Source organism: Cetorhinus maximus, chromosome 13 (assembly GCF_964194155.1).
Source record: "Cetorhinus maximus chromosome 13, sCetMax3.hap1.1, whole genome shotgun sequence".
Lineage (NCBI taxonomy): Eukaryota > Metazoa > Chordata > Chondrichthyes > Lamniformes > Cetorhinidae > Cetorhinus > Cetorhinus maximus.
The window spans coordinates 101,466,557-101,484,785 of NC_135891.1; the positions used below are offsets into that span (position 1 = coordinate 101,466,557).

The 18,229-nt window shown below is 43.7% G+C and overlaps 1 protein-coding gene across 1 annotated transcript in view; it reads right to left on the reverse strand.

Annotated features, from left to right (window-relative positions):
• Window positions 1–514: 514 nt before the first annotated feature.
• LOC144689240 (PDZ domain-containing protein GIPC3-like) overlaps window positions 515–18,229 on the reverse strand; it is a 73,624-nt gene continuing 55,909 nt past the window's right edge. Inside the window, exons 4-6 of the mRNA XM_078556341.1 lie at window positions 18,006–18,118; window positions 10,388–10,469; window positions 515–666 (exon numbers count right to left, since the gene is read on the reverse strand). Of these exons, the coding sequence (XP_078412467.1) occupies window positions 515–666; window positions 10,388–10,469; window positions 18,006–18,118 (347 nt within the window). The remainder of the gene's footprint in view (window positions 667–10,387; window positions 10,470–18,005; window positions 18,119–18,229) is intronic.

Sequence of the window (18,229 nt, forward strand, 5' to 3'; positions counted from 1 at the left end):
GTTTATACCGCATGAGAAGAGATTGGTTGGCAAGTGGACTCTGATTGGTAGAGGCACTGCAATGCAGCAGGGAAACAATTAATCGCCAAGCTTTTGTTCAAATTCAAACCAGGCTGATTGGTCAAGGCATTGCCAGGGGGAATGAACGAGTATAAGAGGATGAATGCAGTATAAATTATTGTTCCCCTTACTGTTGGCTTATTGCAAGCTGCCCTGATGCTTGCAGGATGAAAGCTTCAATAGCATGTCCCTTTTTTCAGCGATACTCAAGTTCTGTACTACCAGACGACTATATCTTTATTCTTACTCAATTTATTTACTCAATGTATTTACTAACAGCGCACTTACATTCTTTTTCAATCGCTACGTAAGTACAGAAATAATGGTCTAGATATTAGTTTGCTTTAAGCTAGTTTTTATTAAACTCACCTACTCCTGAAAAGTAATGAAAAAGTCGAGGTGTTAGACTACAGCCACAGTTGGGATGTATTTCACACGTAAAGAACTGCTTATGCTAGATTCGGCCATTCTTGGCATCTCCTATTGCTCCCCACACATCAAAAACAAATTCATCTGGAAAAGCAAAATCACCAAGGACTAAGTCCAATGCTTCTGCAAACTCATCTGGATTCTTCTTATCTTTTCCAGTTTCCACCATTGTTGCAGCTGGATGGAAGAAGAATGAAAACAAGGAGTAATTTGTTACATATTGCGGATGGAATTGCATTTTACATCTTCTCTGAACACTTAGAAACTTATACATACTGAAGAGAAGCTTAATACATTGCAACTGGTCAATGATAAGTTTATGTAAGTTTTCTTTTAATTATATTTACAATTATAGAGCAATAGTTAAGATTCCTTAGCAACAGCTGGAATCCAAAACACACAGTTATAATTTTATTGGATTTGAGAGGTTTAAAGGTCATAAGCGGTTTCAAAAGTTTTAATGCATCATAGATGTAATATCAACAATTTGTTCAAAATAAGAGTCTCGTTGTTATCTGTCTACTGTCAGAATAGCAACAGGTCCTACAGCGGGCTCACATATGATCAGCTCACTGTTAGTATCAAAACTAGCTATAGCAATATTTATTCTAGGCTCCACCTTTTGAAGGATCATTCAGTTTTATGTATTGTTGCAGACTTTTAAGGACATTTAAAAAATAATCTAACATTCAATCTGATGAAGAACCATGTACAAGTTTCAAACTGGCTGCATTAGATGGACAATTAGCAGCCAAGGTGAGACAAGCAATATGAAGAGCCCAACTTGCTATAGGGCAGAATTTTATGGTCCCCTGCCAGCGAGTTTGCAGGCAGAGGGGGGCTCATAAAATTCTCCTTGTGCCTTTTTCATCGGTGACCTGCCTGCCCTTGACCTGGTAGCGATTTAGTGGGGGTGAGTGAGGCTTAGGGAGGCTTGCCTGCCCTCAACCCACATGAGGCCCTAAATGGCCAATTAATGGGCACTTAAGGGCCTCTTCCCACCCAGTGCAATTTTTAGGCTGGTGGCAGGAGGTTAGGGATCGGGATAATCCTGGCAGGTTAGCCTGACTGACCCCACCGCCCACGCTTCCCCTCGCCCCTGGTCCTTGTTACCCGGCACCCCCAGCCATCCTCCCCAATTCTGGGACCTCCCCTCCTGGCCCACCTAGAGACTCCAGAAGTACCGGCATCCTGGACTCCCAGCACATTGGTCTATCGGACTTGGCACTTCTGGGACTACAGAGCTGCCGGCCAGTCAGATTGGCCAGCAGCTCTCAGGCAAGAGTTTCTCCCCAGAAAGGGGCTGAAGGCCCACCTCCAGCCAATTAATGCTCCAGAGTATCACATAGCTGCGGGACAGAAGGCAGGAGGGGGAGGGGGGTGGGTGCATTCCTTGCCAACTTTTTTGGTGGCAGGGTGAGAAACCCCACCATCCAAAAAAATCTGCCCGTGATAGCTATCATTGAAACAGGACTCTATGGAACTGAATGGAGTGGGATTCTGGCTTTCCTGGTATTATCAGTATTCTTTTTAAGTATCAAGATCCAAGAATTACGAGCTCTTGTGTTATTTAGAAACAGTGGAGCTGAGTCAACAGTAGATGCATGCATCACCCAAAATTGTTTCTGTCAGCTATTGATGCCCTCAGCTGCCTGTCAGTCAGTAATACTCCTGTCTCTGAATCAGAGATTGAATTTAAGTCTCACTCCAAAACTTAAAAACAAGATCTAGTCTAGTAGTTTAGTGCAGTATTCAGGGAGTGCTACCCCAATGGAGGTGCTCTTTTTAGATGAGATGTTAAACTGAGGCCCAGTCTCCCCTCTCAGTTGGACGTACAAACAATGTGGCACCGTTTGAAGAGAAGAAAGAGAGTTCCTTTCGGAGTCTTGGGCATCACTTAGCTCACAACAAACATCACTAAAACAGATTATCTGGTCGATACCCCCATTGCTGTTTGCGGGAGCTTGCTGTGAGTAAATTGGCTGCTGTGTCTCCTATCAGTGACTGCACTTCACAAGTAACCTATTGGCTGGAAAGCACTTTGAGACATCCCTGAGGCTGTGAACAAGACTCTATAAACACAAGTCTTTCTTAATTCTTTCATACTTCTTAGCCAGTTCTCTAATTACTGGAATATCCAACCTCAGCAGAGTGTGGAATATTACTGATTGCATTGGAACCCTTTTCCTTTCCCCATCTGAGCCATCTAGATTGATGATTTAGATTTCAGGGATTGCCTGTGTTCTTTCTATAGTGAGACTAGGAATGGGGTTTAGGGCTTGGGCGATCCTCAGTGACATTCAATGCTGAGAAAATTGCTACCAACTGAGAATACAACAAGAAAGAAATCAGACATGTAGGACACCAATATACTATCAGGAAAACAAAGATATGGACCATTACTGTGTCACACTGGTCAATATATTATTGCCAGGTTGCACTGATTACACTGTGCAGTTTCGGAATCATTTAAAGACCACCATAGATAAAAACTCCTTAGCTACTGGGTCACCATGGAAATATGATTATTGGTGAACCACAGCATGTAAATAGATATTATTTAGCACCTAGATTTGCTAAATCATTCTCCCCCAGTTGTAAGTCCCAGGTAATCCAAAATTACTCTGCCCTGTGGTAATGAATGTGCACAAAGCCTAGTTTATGGACACAGCCCTCATTCAGTACACAGTGTTTAGAATGGAATTAAAAAGTAAAAATATCTCGTGTGCAGGCATCCCAACACACTGAAGAAGAACAGCCAAGTTCAAATGAAAATCACACCACAGTTAGGATCATTCTATCCAATTTGTCCCAATTCATTCTTAGTTTTGCTTCCAAATCCACAATCCAAACCATGTTAACCAATAGTCTTTCTTTAAGAATGCAGCAGAGCAACTTGGTTCATGAGCGTCTTTGTGAACAACTGCATTTGCTGCATGCCCATTCACAGTCATCCTCTAAATGGGCTTTCAGTTCCAGTGGAAGTAAAAGAATAGAAAATAGCGCGCCAACAGCTATTTCTCATGTTGAAAGTTTCTACCAGTGAGACATGGATCAAAGGAATTCAAAGAACGATGATTCCTAACATGGTAAAGTATGGATCAGGAGTCAACAGGACATTATTAGCTGTCAGAAAACTGTTTGGGTTTTCCTCTGTGCATTAGCCAGCAATGAACCAGACAGAAGATGTCAGTATGCCTCATTGGGCTTTCTTTAATTTATTATTCTAACAGGTATAGAATCATATAGAGAGTGATACAACACAGGAGGAAGCTATTCCACCCATTATGCCTCTTTGGTTGAGCTATCCAATTAATGTCATTTATTATCCTGTCATTTTTGTCCCTTCAAGTGTTTATCCAATTACCTTTTGAAACTCACTATTGAATCTGTTTCCGCCCCTCACTCGAGTCGAAGTCCAGCCTTAGAGAGCCGCTGGCCAATCTGATTAACCGGCAGCTCTGTACACCCAGCAACCCAGTGGTAGAATCCCCAGATTCTAAGTCCCAGAGTCCAGGACCAGGTAAATGCAGGTGGACTCATGCTGGGAGGGGGGTGAGGCCAACAGGGAGTGGGGAGTATGGAGAAGGGAGTGGGAGCCTTAATTGAGAAGCCAAGGGGAGAGACTGAACCAGCAAGACCTTAGAGTAGGGCACCCTATGTGGAAAAGAGGCCCTTGAGGGAAGCACCGCCCCTTCTCACCCAAGGCCCAAGCAGGGTGACCTGTTCGGCTCCCCTCTGCCTTTGAACCTCTCCCGCCCGCCTCAAAATGAGACTGGGTGGGAAGTGGTCACCCGCCTGGCCATTTAAGGGCCTCAATTTGGGTCAGGATGCCTTTTCCCTGTGTAATTACAGACAGATCGGTGGCATCAGGGGGGTGGCAGGGTCTTCTGTCTGCAAACCCACCGGCAGGGGACTGTAAATTCCTGTCCGAAGTATAATTTTTCGATAAATCCGCCATTTCCTTATTTTCATTTTCCCCAGTTGTTTGGAATTCACATTACGATAGATAGGTATTCATCGAGGAGGATCTTCCGGTCGGCGACGAGTAAAATGACGCGGGTTGACGTCGGGTGGAACTCCCGCCTCATTTCCATTTTCAGGTCGATGGGCACGCAGCCGGGTCAGCTGTGCGCCCGCCAACCTGTCGACAGCCTATTGAGGCCATTTAAAAAGTAACTAAGCTCATTAATGGACCTGCCCGTCCAATCTTAGGGTTGGCGGGCAGGCTGGGAGCCCTGGCGGGCTTAAGGGAAAGCACAAAACCTCATCCACGGGCGGGATGAGGTTTCATGAGGGTTTTTAAAATATTTAATAAAGCTTTCAGTAAACGTGATGGACATGTCCCAACTCGTGACCATGTCACACGAGGGGACATATCAGGGAAATATTGCTATCGTTCCTTTAACATTTTTAAATTTGGAGCCGATCTCCCTGAGGCAGCACTTAGCACTCCCGGCTAAGGGAATCCCCCCCTGCCCGCACAGGGAGCGCATAGTGCTTCCTGGTGGCTGTCGCACTGGGTGAGCCTTAATTGGCCCGCCCAGGTAAAATGGCAGCGCGCCCCCGATTGGGGGCACACCTGCCTGTGCCCGCTCCTGCACTTCCCCCCCCCCCCCCCCGCCCCACCAACAGGGGGAAAAGTTTTCCCATCATCTCCTAATAAAATTGAAAACACTTTGTTTCAATTACGAAGATATGTTGGAGAGGTTGGGATTGTTCTCCTTGGAGAGAAGGCGGCTAAGAGGAGATTTGATAGAGATGTTCAAAATCATGAGGGGGGCTGGACAGAGTAGATAGGGAGAAGCTGTTCTCTTTTGTAAAAGGATCAAGAACGAGAGGGCACAGATTTAAAGTGATTTGCAAAAGAAGCAAGTGTGACGTGAGAAAAAAACCTTTTCACACAGCGAGTGGTTCGGGTCTGGAATGCACGGCCTGGAAGTGTGGTGGAGGCAGGTTCAATTGTGGCATTCAAGAGGGAATTAGGTGATTATTTGAGTAGAAATATCGTACAGGGGTGTGGGGAATAGGCAGGGCAATGGCACTAGGTAATAATGCTGATTTGGAGTGCCCGTGCAGACATGATGGGCTGTTAAATTTCTGTGATTCTGTGTAACTCTCTGAAGCAATTTCCCCTCTAATTTTTTTTCACTGTATGCTGCCTGTTCATTCCAGTGACCTTACTTTTAACCCCTTTTGCACAGCTGAGCAGTGTCTTAAAACAGACACAGCTCGTGAGCAGACTGAGCAGTACCTTCTGAGTTGCTGTGCTGCCTCCCAGCTTACAGGGGACATCACTTGCAAGTTTCTTTGTGTGTTCCATTTTTTTGCGGCTCCAACTACCCTCTATATCTTTCTTTGCTGTTCCTTATACCTCTCCCAGTTATTTGAACTTATATATGCTGTTTCCTTCATTTTTACGCTAGCTGCCACCTCTTTCTTTAACCATGGCTCCTTTATTTGGTAGTTAGATCTCTTTTCTCTCAGAGGATTATAGTGTTCGTGCATTAAGCTAACTTCTTTTTTGAATATTTTCCCATTGTTCATCTGGCGTTTAACCCAACAACAGATTTGACCAGTTTACTGTCTCATCCCATTAAAGTTCACCAAATTCTAGAATCTTAGTAACAGTGTTAAGTTTCTTCTATTCAAAACTAACATTGAAATTGTGCTTATTATCATCATTGTCAGATAAACGTACCTTTACTGTTAGAATATAACTAATGCTGGTTCGTTACTCGTTACTAAATCTGCTATGGCCTGTCCTCTTATTGCTTCTAGAACGTATTGCTCTAGACAACTGTCTTGAATATACTCAAGGAATTCACCTTCTGACTTGGGCTACTCTGCTCTTCCCAGTCCAAATGAAAATTAAAATCTTCCATTAAAACAACTTTGCTTTCGTCACAAGACTCCCTAATCTCTGAATTAGGATATATGTTACCATTTCTTCATGGTCATCGGACTGAAAGCCTGGAATCCCTATCTAACACCATTATTGGAGCATCATCACCACAGGGGCAGCTGCACTTCACGGAGAAGACACACCAGCAGCTCCTTGGACCAAAGAAGGCTGGACAATAAACACAATCTTGGCTGAATTGCTCACATCCCAAGAACAAATCAATAAAAAAGCACCAGGTCACTCCCCACATCAACCTGTTGCCTACAGGCGGCATTGAGTTAACACATTCCATGGGAGATACAGGAAAACTAACAAACATGGTGACCAAATGCTGCTCTCATTTAGCTCAGAATACAACATATTATAATCTTGTCATTGAAGGGGATACATTCTGGCCTGGTGATTGAAAAAACACCAAACACAACAATAAACATTTGTACACTTTTGTTTTGACTGTCAGCGGTGAATGACAGGTTGATGGCTAGGTAATGGCTGTACAAAATTTACTCTTTATAACTGCACCCCTGGTAGAGAATAACTAATCATCAGATTGTTGGGTCAAGTTAAGAAGTTGAGAGAGCTCAGCCGTGGGAAATTATGCTGTGTTTGCTTTTTATCAGTTAGGATTATTGTTCCTTTCTTCCATGGTTTGATAATGTCCACAAGAAGTACAGTTGGAATCAGGCAATTAAGCTGAATTTCCTAAAGGAGCTTCCCTTAGAACCCTTGTCAACAGCTGTCACAATGAGTTGCTAGTTCCCATTTGCTTTAATTGGACATCTGACCCCAAGCTCAGTAGCAAAAGGGCAGTGATCTAAATTACTGTGCTCTCATTCAAAGCTGATATATATGCTCGGTAGAATATCTGTCTTATAAAGGAAGACTTTTCTGCAGAGCAGCATTCTGTAACTTGAGTCACTGGATGCAAGAAAAGCATCTGAATATAACTGAGGGCTGGAAAACGGACAAATGTGAATTATCTGGAAGATTTATTGGCCTCTTAAAATAACAAAAAACATGGCATATTGTTATTTTTATCACACACAAAGAGCAAACTGCAATCCCTTCCAGTAAATGTCTTGCTAACTCTATGGCATATGTTCTACATTGTTACAAATATGCAGTTTATAAGATTGATATCTCTCATTCTGTTATATTTTGAGGTTGTCTCTTTAAGTTAAGGTAAAATGGAAGAATGAAAAGGGTCATGTGACCTGTTCTGCATTCTGCTAATAACAAGCCTGAGTGGTTTGATTGTTTGATGTTAAAGGGAGGCCCAGGTTGTTTTACTGGGAAGAAGATGCAAGACATTCACACTTGGAAACAATGGCCCGGGCAGTTGTGCTGATGGTAGATAGACTGTTAAGCTTGAATTTTCACACAGGCGCAAAGCCTCTTCATCTTAGCAAAAACGGCGACACGAGTCCAGGAGTCCTGCCTCTGACCCCAGCCCCTGCCATTTTCACAGGGGAGGAATGGGAGCAGGTTCTTAGTTGCACATCTGTGGTTCACGGAGACAACTGCACATGTTAAAGTGCAGCTGCCTCAGTCAGATCTGATTTTCATCAGTGGGATTCCCATAACATGAATTTTACACTTTAGACATGGTAGGAGAAGGTCTTTAGCTGCCAGAGTTCTTTGGAAAGGTTGGATACAGTCCTGGGACACTTTTGGGAGAGGTCAAGTGACCTCTGGGATTGGCTCAGGTGCTCTTTGGGATTGTTAAAAGTAAACATGAATGTGCATAAACTCATTGGAACTATCAAGAGATCTGTCAAGAGAACTGTCATGCTGTCAAGAGATATAGATCTCTTGTCCTTTAAATACTTGAAAAAATTGTCTGCAGTTTAAAAAAATCAGTTCTTGCTATTTCACTCTACCTGTTGACATAAGCATAGTGCTACCATTCTAGGATTTGTGCTGCATGATTGATTACACAACCTTTCATTATCACAACGGGGTGCCTGTCGGTTCACAGTTTGATTGACAGCTCCAAGTGGTTCTAAACTCTTTGAAGAGGGGCTGTGAATAGAAATGCTTGTTTTTATAAGGGATTAAAGGAAATTAAAAGTAGTGAATGTTTTTATCAATTAGAGTCCTTTTTTGGATTTGTGAATTCATAAATAGACACTTAAGAACTTTATTTAATCTCAGCATGGCTTTTGAGGTCAGCCCATGGTGGATACTGGGTGAGTTGGAATGTTAGGTGTAAGGGCAAAGTGTGGTGAAGGGGACACAGGTTGACATGAGTTGGCACTAAGTTGGCATATGGACTATAAAGGGCCATGGGGGTGGATAGAGGGGCATAAGTTGACATTAGAGCTATAAAGGACTGTGGAGGTTTGTGGGGGGCATAGGTTGGCATGGCAGGTATGAGGAGACATGGGGTGGGTAGGGGCATGAGGTGACATGCATTGGCATGGATGGGGCATGGGGAGGGTTTGGGAGGTGAGAGGGTGTAAGTGATGAGGGCTGGCAGGCTTTATTTATTCTTTTCATTGCTTTGACAAAGTATTGGAGCCTGGAGGCCGGTCTTTCACCCAGCCTGCCTCCTCACCCAGCATCCTCCAATCTCTTTCTGGGGTCACCTACCACAACTCCCATTTTCAGCCGTCCCCTCAGGCCAAAAATCTGAACTTCTGGGGACCTTTTTCCTGGGTTAGGTCCGCACCCTGACCCAGGAGCAAAAATTCAGGCTTTAGCCTCCAAGTTCCATGGAGGTGTTGGGAATGTTAGGTTTTGTAAATGGTTATACTTTAAACTGTCTATTTAATTACAAGATAAATGAATTTGGGGGTCTACGGGATAGCTAATTATTATTTCTACCTGGATACAAGGCCCATGTTATTCACATTGCCATGGAGGTGGGCTTCGAGAGGGTAAGAGTCCATAGGAAGCCATTGTAGGATCGGGTTGTAGGTTTTCCTAGTCACTGAACTTCACAAACATGGTCAGTCTGCAAGAATCCGAGAGAGAGAGATAGAGGCAACAAAGTCTCTATTGTTCACCACACAAAACATTAGTTGGAACTTGTACTCAGATTGAAGATATCAAGGTTGTGACGGTTTGAACATAACTGGAAGATTCACCTAACTTTATCTAAAGGGTGGGATCTCCAGGGAGATCTGTAAATTTCAGTTTGAGGATTAGAAGTTATTCAGCTGGATAAGGGAAAAAGGAGCTGCGAATTGCTTTGCACTGGCTCCTGGGAGAAGGGACTGCCTACTTAAGAGGCAGAGTAAAGTATAACCATGGAAGGAGACTTTCTGTCATTTTAAATAATCGATTGGTAGTACAGAACTTGAGCATAGCTGAAAAAAGAGAGACATTTTTTGTCAAAGCTTTTGGTCTTGCACTTTTCAGGAAAATTCACAAGCGTGCCAAATGTAAAGGGAACAACAATTTATACTGTATGAGAAGAGAGTACTGATTAGATGGAAAATGGACTCTGATTGGTAGAGATGTTGCCATGGAGAATGTACCAGTTGATGGTTGCTGACAGTTAACTGCCAAGCTTTTTAAAACATTTTAACCAGGCAGCTTGACTAATTGCTCAAGGTGCGGCCAAGGAATAAACCAGCGAATGGCTGGCACTTATTTTTTTTTAGAAATAGACGACGTTCAGTTTTGTTGAGAACAATATCCAATCGCAATTTGATTGATATTTGCAATGAATGGATTTGAGAAAGAATTTTGATGGCCTCTTGTTATTTACCAGTAAAGAAATCATTATCCTGCCAACAACTTGGGAATTAATTCAAAGATCTGGAGAAAATAATGTTTGCTAATGATGAGGGCTGTTTTTCACTTTATTCATTTCTTCGTAGTTTTGACAAAGTGCCGGAGCCTAGAGACCGACCTTTCGCCCAGGTCATTATCAGCAAAACTATTTTCTCCAGATCTTCAAACAAACTTTTTCCAATGAGAAGTCCACAATAAAAATAATCAGTGTCATGCATTTGGTAAACTCATTTTATTTAGTACAAGACTCACCTAACTCCGTGTCTCTGATGCCCATGTAACTTTCCAGTAAATCATCCACCTTTTTAGTTGCTCGTTCTTCAAACTCTGTTGGCTAAAGAAATAGAAACCTTGATTCTTTTCAAAATCAAAAAAAATGAATGGGTTCCCTTTGAAACCACAAAAGCACATTGGGGTCAGATTTTCCTGTGTACTCAGGGAAACCTAACCTGCGCACTTTTGCACCTTCCGAAATGCACACCCGATTGATGTGTGATTTTGCCCAGGAATTTTGTCTTTTCACACAAGGGGTAAGATTCACAGTGCATTTTGCAAGTCATGATGGAGTGCATGAGAAGTGTGGCTGTGGAGGTGGGCCACTTAGAAGGCTTTCCTTGGTTCTCCAATACATCACCCAGCTCTCAGCATTGTTTAAAGGTCGCCAAATCTCAGCCCTCACCTCTCCAACCCTCCCATCCATTCCCTTCCCCCAAGATCATTCATGCCAACTCCATGATACCTCCATGCCACTCCCATGCCCCCCCATATACCCTCCATAGTCACTCACCCAATGTCCACTATGTACAGTGCTCAGGAGGTATACAATGGCAGTTGAATTATTTTAAAATCACTGGAAAAAGTTAAATATGTAACAATCTAGTAAGATCCTGAATTCAAACCCACTATCATCGATACTGGAAAGAGAAAAAAAACTTATTCCAATGTAAAACAAACTGTAATCCTTTAAGTGACTTTTAGGTTTATAAACAAATAAGAAATCACATCAAATGCATATTCTGTTATTATAGCTTCTTAAAAGTGCCAGTTATTCTTGGGTTAATAGACCATCTGCTGAGCTGAGGCTAATATTAGCTTTTGAAACTTAGGCAAGCATTCATAATAGCTATAGCTATCATAACAAAAGCTTCCAGCCATAGTCCCTGAAACTGACAGAAAAGCATGGTGTCCCATCTCCATTTCAAAGCAGAGTGCTTGTCAGTCAATGGAGAGGAGCAGGTGCATGTTCTTTTTTCAACATTCAAAAGCAGTTTTTTTTTAAACAGCCAGAGCGGTCAGTTGATTTAATTCACAGCACAAAACATGACAAGACATATTTTAAAATATTTTTCATGCATCATGGCACTTTCTTCAATTGAAAAAGTACTGTAACACATGCAACACTTACACAATGACGGTCAATCTAACGGTCAACTTACCTTTTCAGGATATATCTCTATGACACAGCATTATAAATACATCTACATCTCAATACGGTATCAAATAATGACATTTGAAGGTGTCAAAACATTTTGCACTTGCTTTTCAGAATGTTCCCGGCTCCTCAGCAGACTTGCCCCAGTGGTGACAAACTCTCCAAGCAGGTGTGATTTCTTAGGGCTTCCCAAACCCACACAGCGCATGAAAATTGTGTGCGGGAGGAAATGCAATTTTCCTGATGTTCTCACAATGCGGACCCCAACATCAGAAGAGGTGCAAGTGGTGTTTAGCACCCAAGGCCTCGCTGACCCATGAAAAGGCCACACAAAAATGATGTGGGAGGTTGGGAAGGCAGAGGAAACACAAAAAAAATCCAAAGCTCAGCATTTCCCGACTCAATTCGCACCTCCATCGGGAGAAGAAAATTCAGCCTTTAGTGTTATGGCATCTAATTTTTCTATTGCTGGGGGACATAAAGTGAAGCCCAGTGATGTAAGATGATATTTATCCAAGAAAACCTTGACCAGCTCGGCTACCTGATGTACATTAACCTTGAAGACAACGGTGAAGCCAGTTCTGGTCTATTCACCTGTTTACAGCCACAAGTGAGGCAGTAGCAGTAATTCGACAGGATTTGCCTGCTTTGCCTCAGTCTCCAGGGGCCATCCGTTTCAAGGGGAGTGATGGCCGTTTCCTGTCACACACACAAATCCTGCCTGAAATATATGTGAGGGCTGTTTGTGTATTTATAAAGGGGTGGGGAAGGACAGTGTGCCTTTTTCCTACTGATGATGAATATGCTGACCACCAAAGAGCAAGTTTGGCAGAAGTGCCAGATAAACAGTGTAACAGCCGTTGAGAGCATTTCTCTGAGTTTTCAGTGAACCTCCGGAGGAGATCCGGAGGCACCTGTGGAAATTTCAGGAAAAGGTCCTCAACGTATCCATGAAAACCTGTCAGGAACAAAGTCTGGAGTAGGCCTCACCTTAAAGGCCCACAGGTTTTCCAACTATTTTAGACCTTTTAAAAGCCTTCCCATTATGTTTATTTTAACTGCCAGTACCCGGGCTTCTGTTTGTCTATGGAAGTTATGATTATTTTTTTCTCCTCAAGCTCCATAATTTAGCACTAGAGGGTTTGCCAATGGAGATCCTTCATATTGAGATGCTCAGAGGAGGAGGAGAAGCTCCAAAGGGATATCATACACATCAGGCTACTGGAAAGGCGCTCCATGTCTTCCAGCTGGTATCTCTGCAGGGGAAGGTGAAAAATCTCAGATATTGTGTTGATGGATAGTTTTCTTCCCAAGGAAGATTTTGCCAGCGGAGCCCATGTGCTATCACTATGAGATGTGACTGGCTGTACTGCTGGAAGGTTCTACAAAATCATCCAGAATCATAACATCCATGCTTTACACGGTACTGGATGAAGGAAGGTATGTCGGGGTGATTAGAAGCCAACATTGCCTATTTGACTGCACCTGCCAAGATGTCATCAACCATTTCCATAAAAAACCTAACCAGCAATGACCATAGGAACCCGTCTTCTGGTAGTCTAGGTCAACAGGGAAGCAGGTGTTAAACTGTGCCCTCTGCTGTAAGGGTGCTTGCAACTATTATGCAAGTTGTGTATAGAGACGGGTTGTAATGGTTCGTTGTGACCTGAGACTTGGTGGTACCTTTTTGTAGGCATGCTGCTGACCACTGGGACGGTGCTGTGGATAGGTACAAAGGACAAGCCACCTGGCAATAGCTCATATAGCACTAGCTCGACAACCGACAAAGTGGGGGGAAACAAGTGCTCCACTTGTCTACAGGCTCATGCCTACACTGAGCGGTGCATCTCAATTCCCCATCTCTTCAGCTTTACTGAGGCCGGAATGGCCCCAGATTTGCACTAAGTGCAGCAGCGGGCAGGAAAAAGAACGTCTTAGTGTCGGCCACTATGGCAGCTTTTCAGGCCGTATCACCCCAGTCCCACCTTGTTAATCATGCATTCCCGGAAAACATACCGTTTCGCTGGCGAGCAGCCTCTGATTCACCTCCCATGATGTCACCGCTTCCGCACACTGGGCGCCATATTTCAACTTCAGCAGCGTGTACATTCCTCAGCACTTCCAGCCCAGGACTGCTGCACATGAGACATGGCCCCGAAAGGCCAATTCAGTGATGTGTCCCTGGGACGCCTTTTGGACACAGTGGAGGCTCACCGTGATGTCTTCTACCCCTGCTCTGGGCAAAGACTAGCATGCAAAAGGTGACAAATCCAGCATGGGAGGTGGTGGCAGCAGTAATCAATGCCAACGCCCTGCAAAAGAGGACAGCCACCCAGTGCTGAAAGAAGATGAACGATCTCCTCTATTCTGCCAGGATAAGTCACTCTTGTCAGCACACTCAACTCATACACTCATAAACCCATCACACATCAACAGGGATCTCATTCACCACCAGTTTAAGGGCCATCACCATTCACTCTCTCACGCACATTTTTATTGTCCTCAGCCAATCCATGGAACCATTGACCATCCACACATGCCAGGCACACATCACCTGGCCTGACAGGTGTCCTGCTTATACTCTCTCCATCTGTATTCATGCAGGACAAGCTGGCACACAACAAAAGGGGGAGGTCACAGACTGGTGGAGGAATGCCTGAAATCAAGGTCCTCACGGATTGAAAACGGAGTCAATTCAGCTGGCTGGCAAAGATCTGGACCCCACATAAACTCCATGGCAACCCAGGCCCTCCACTGACCCCCATGACCTCTCACACCCTCCATGCCAACCAATGCCCCTCCACCCAACCCAATGGCCCCTTATACACTCCATGCCAAACAAAGAACCTCCACTCACCACCCATGGCTCTTTATAGCCCTTTTGCCAACCAATATCCCCCATCTACCATCCTTTGCCTTTACACCCTCCATACCAACTCACCCAGTATCCACCATCGGCAGACCTCAGGACCCTTGCTGAGATTAAATGAAATAAAGCTCTTAAGTGTCTATTGGTGAATTTACTATTTAAAAAGAATCCCAATTGATTAAAACCATTTCACTAAATTTAACTTCCTTCAACTACTTTATCCCTTGTAAAAACAAGCATTTGTATTCATAGCCCTAATTCAAAGATTTCATAAGCACTTGGAGCTGTCAATCAAACTGTGAACTGACAATCACCTCACTGTAATAATGATAGGTTGTGAAATCAGCCATACAGTACGAATCCTATAATGATAACCCTCATGCTTATGTGAACAGAGTGAAATAGCAGGCATGGATTTTTATTTTAAATTTTTTTTTCAATTTGCAGTTTTTCAGAAATTTAAAGGTCAGATTTAAATGCTTTGATAGCTTGACAGTTTCCTCAACAAATTTACTGTTCTCTTGACAGCTTAACTGTTCCAATCAGCTTGACAGTTTCAATGAATTTATCAACTTTTTACACACATTTATATCTAATTTTAACAATCCCAAAGGGCACTTGACCTCTCCCAAAGGACATCTTATCTCTGCCAAAGGGCACCATTTCTCTTCCAGATGTGTCCTTGGACCTATCCAAAAGGGTACACTACCTCTCCAAATAACTCTGGCAGATTTAGACCTTCTCTTGAAAGGTCTAAAGCCCAAAAGTCATATTTTGGACAGCCCACTAGTAAAAATTGGATCTGACTGAAGGCACCTGCACTTTAACATGTGCAGCTGCCTCTGTGGACCACAGATGTGCAAACTACAACCCTTCCCCGGTTCACCCCCAGTGAAAATTGTGGGCACCGGGTTCAGGACTTCCAGATTCGGGCCTCTGATGCCATTTTCTATAAGCCAAAGACCCTTTCCATCATAGCGAAAATCCAAGCCTTCGTTTCCTGGCTGCACATTTTCTTAGTCACCCGCTTCTTTTGATCCTTACAGCCTTACAGGCTGAAAAAAAAGTTCCCTGCAAGCAACCATTTCACTTAATGCTACGTTGATAACTCTGACTTTTATGCCCCTTTTTGGTCAACTTTCTCCGTGCAGGTTCAATCCAGGCCAGGAACCTGCTCTGTTTATGAAGCTATCTTGGGAGCTCTAACAGTATTGGCTTTTGTTGATTCATGCAAGTGAAAAGCTCGCAGTGTTACTGTCTCACCATTTCACTGCCAGACTCGAACATTCACCCTAGAGCATTGTTGAAAAGAATTGCATGAAGCCTGTTCCAAACATGACATGACCGTGGGAATGGGAATTTGCTCCATTAAACATTAACAAATACAGCAGTTCCCAATTTATTCATCTCAAAATCTAAAATAAAAGATACAGAGCTGGCCTTTACAGCCTCAAGTTAGGCAGCCCACCCCCTGCCCCGGTCTTATATAAAACAGTGGTTACAGCGTCGGCTTGGCCATCTGACATCATCCTGCCCACCTCCAATAACATGGAAGGTGAGCGGGTTCCAAAATCAGAAGCCTGCCTGTCCTTTCAAAAACAAAACAAGAAACAAACTATTGAACTTGTTAAGAAAGCCAATGGACTGTCATTTTGTTTTTTTTCTGCCGGCTCCATTTTTCACTAGTCGCACAGGAAAAACGCTGTGAGTGAGTTACGCCAGGTATGACAAGGCAGCACAAGTGCAGATGAAAAGGCCTGCAAACAGGGTCATGGCTGCACATAGCAGCTGAATTTGGCTGTTAGTAGACTTCATTTGTTCAGTTTTTATAGGCTGACATTACAATTAAGGAGAAAGAGAGAGAGAGAGAGAGGGGGGTGGGGGGGGGTGGTGGGGGGTGGTGGAGCATTTAAATTGGTGGTCGGAATTGACTTCTGGTGCACAGTCTAACTCCTCTCCCACTGAACGACCCGCCCTAGATGCCCAATGGGGCATGGAGCCACCCTGCGTGCTAATTGGCTGACATTTCCAGCAGCTGGCTGCTAATTTGCCAGCATTCCCACCTGAACTGACGCACTGAAATAGCGGAGACGGGAACAAGCTGACCACGCGCTTTCAGTTCCGCCTCCCTCATCCCACCGGAAACCCTAAAATCCAACCCATTGTTTATGCAACTTTTTATGCAACTCATTTTTATAATAGTGTATAACTCACTCGTACATCTGAACCCCTACTCACCTGATTCCACTCCTATGTACCCAGTCGTAACTAGAGAATCATCTGCAATGGTTTCTCTTCCCACTCCCTTGGGAGTCCCCCATGGATCTACCTTTAAATTCCTTCTATTTCTCATCCACATGCTGCCATGTTCCACAAATATACTGACGACACCCAGCTCTTACCACCACCTCTCTCGACCACTCTGTTGTTTTTGATTCGTTGCACTCTTTGCTTGACATCCAGTATTGGATGAATAGACATTTCTTTCAACGATATATTGGGAAGGCCAAGTCATTGCCTTCTGCCCCTATCACAAACTCCATTCCTTAGCCACCAATTCTACCCTCCCTGCTGGCCACAATGTGAAGGTGAAGCAGACTGTTCACAGCTTCAGCAACCGAATGACCCTGAAGTGAGAACTTGGCCCCAATCCTCTTCATTACAATGACCACCTTTCATTTCCGTAACATTGCCCAAGTCTATCCCTGCCTTAGCTCACCTGCTGCTGAAACCTTTATCCAATTAGTATCTCTAGACTCGAATACTCCAATCCTTAACTGGCCTGCCTCCCACCTTGCACTCTCTGTCAACCTCAGCTCACCCAAAATTCTGCTGCCTGCCTCCTAACTCGCACCAAGTCCAGTTCACCCATCACCCCGTGCTTGCTGATCTACAATTGCTCACGGACTGGCAACACTTGGATTTTAAGATCCTCATCCTTGTTTTCAAATCCATCCCATGGACACATCTCCCCGAGCATGCATCCTCCAGCCTTGCAACCCCACTAGATCTCAAGAATTCTGCCCTCTTCTGAATCCTCAATTTTCTTCACTCCACGATTGGTGGCCATGCCTTAGCTACCTGGGCCCTAAGCTCTGGAATCCCTCTCTAAACTTTTCCACCTCTCTCTCTCTTTCATTAAGACGCTCACCACCACCTTCTCAACAGCAACTAAGGGATGGGCAATAAATGCTGGCCCAGGCAGCGGAGCCCACACGCCCAGAATGAGTTAAAAAAAACGTTCCTCAAAACCTGTTTCCTTGACCAAGCTTTTGGTCACCAGTTCTAACATCACCTTACATGATTTTGTGTCAGATTTCATTTGATAATCTCTCCTTTGAAGAACCTTGGGATGTTTTGCTGTGTTGAAGGCACTACATAAATGCAAGAGTTGTTGTTACTGAAAAAAAATCATATCACAGAGAAAATGGAAAAGCAAGTGACCTAATTTAAACTTGAACTTAAGTTCTAGTTTTCATTGGAACTGCTGCGATTGAGGAAATGGACATTTGTATTCATGTTTTATGAAGAAAAGTCCCAGCTGGTGAATAAAATCTAGTGTTACTTACAGCCTCTTCCACAGTTGCAGCACCTTTTGACCTTAAACGCAAAGTTTCCCTTCCAGTTCCAACTTTTCCCTCACCTGTAGACTTGCCACATTTTGTCCTCCGAGCAATCATGTCTGTAAAATTCAGATTAAAAAGTTATTAACAAACTGAAAGAATGGTATACAGTGGCTCTGATTCAGTATCAAGACTCCCCGCTTCCTGTAAGGACTCCACCCTATTCTCTC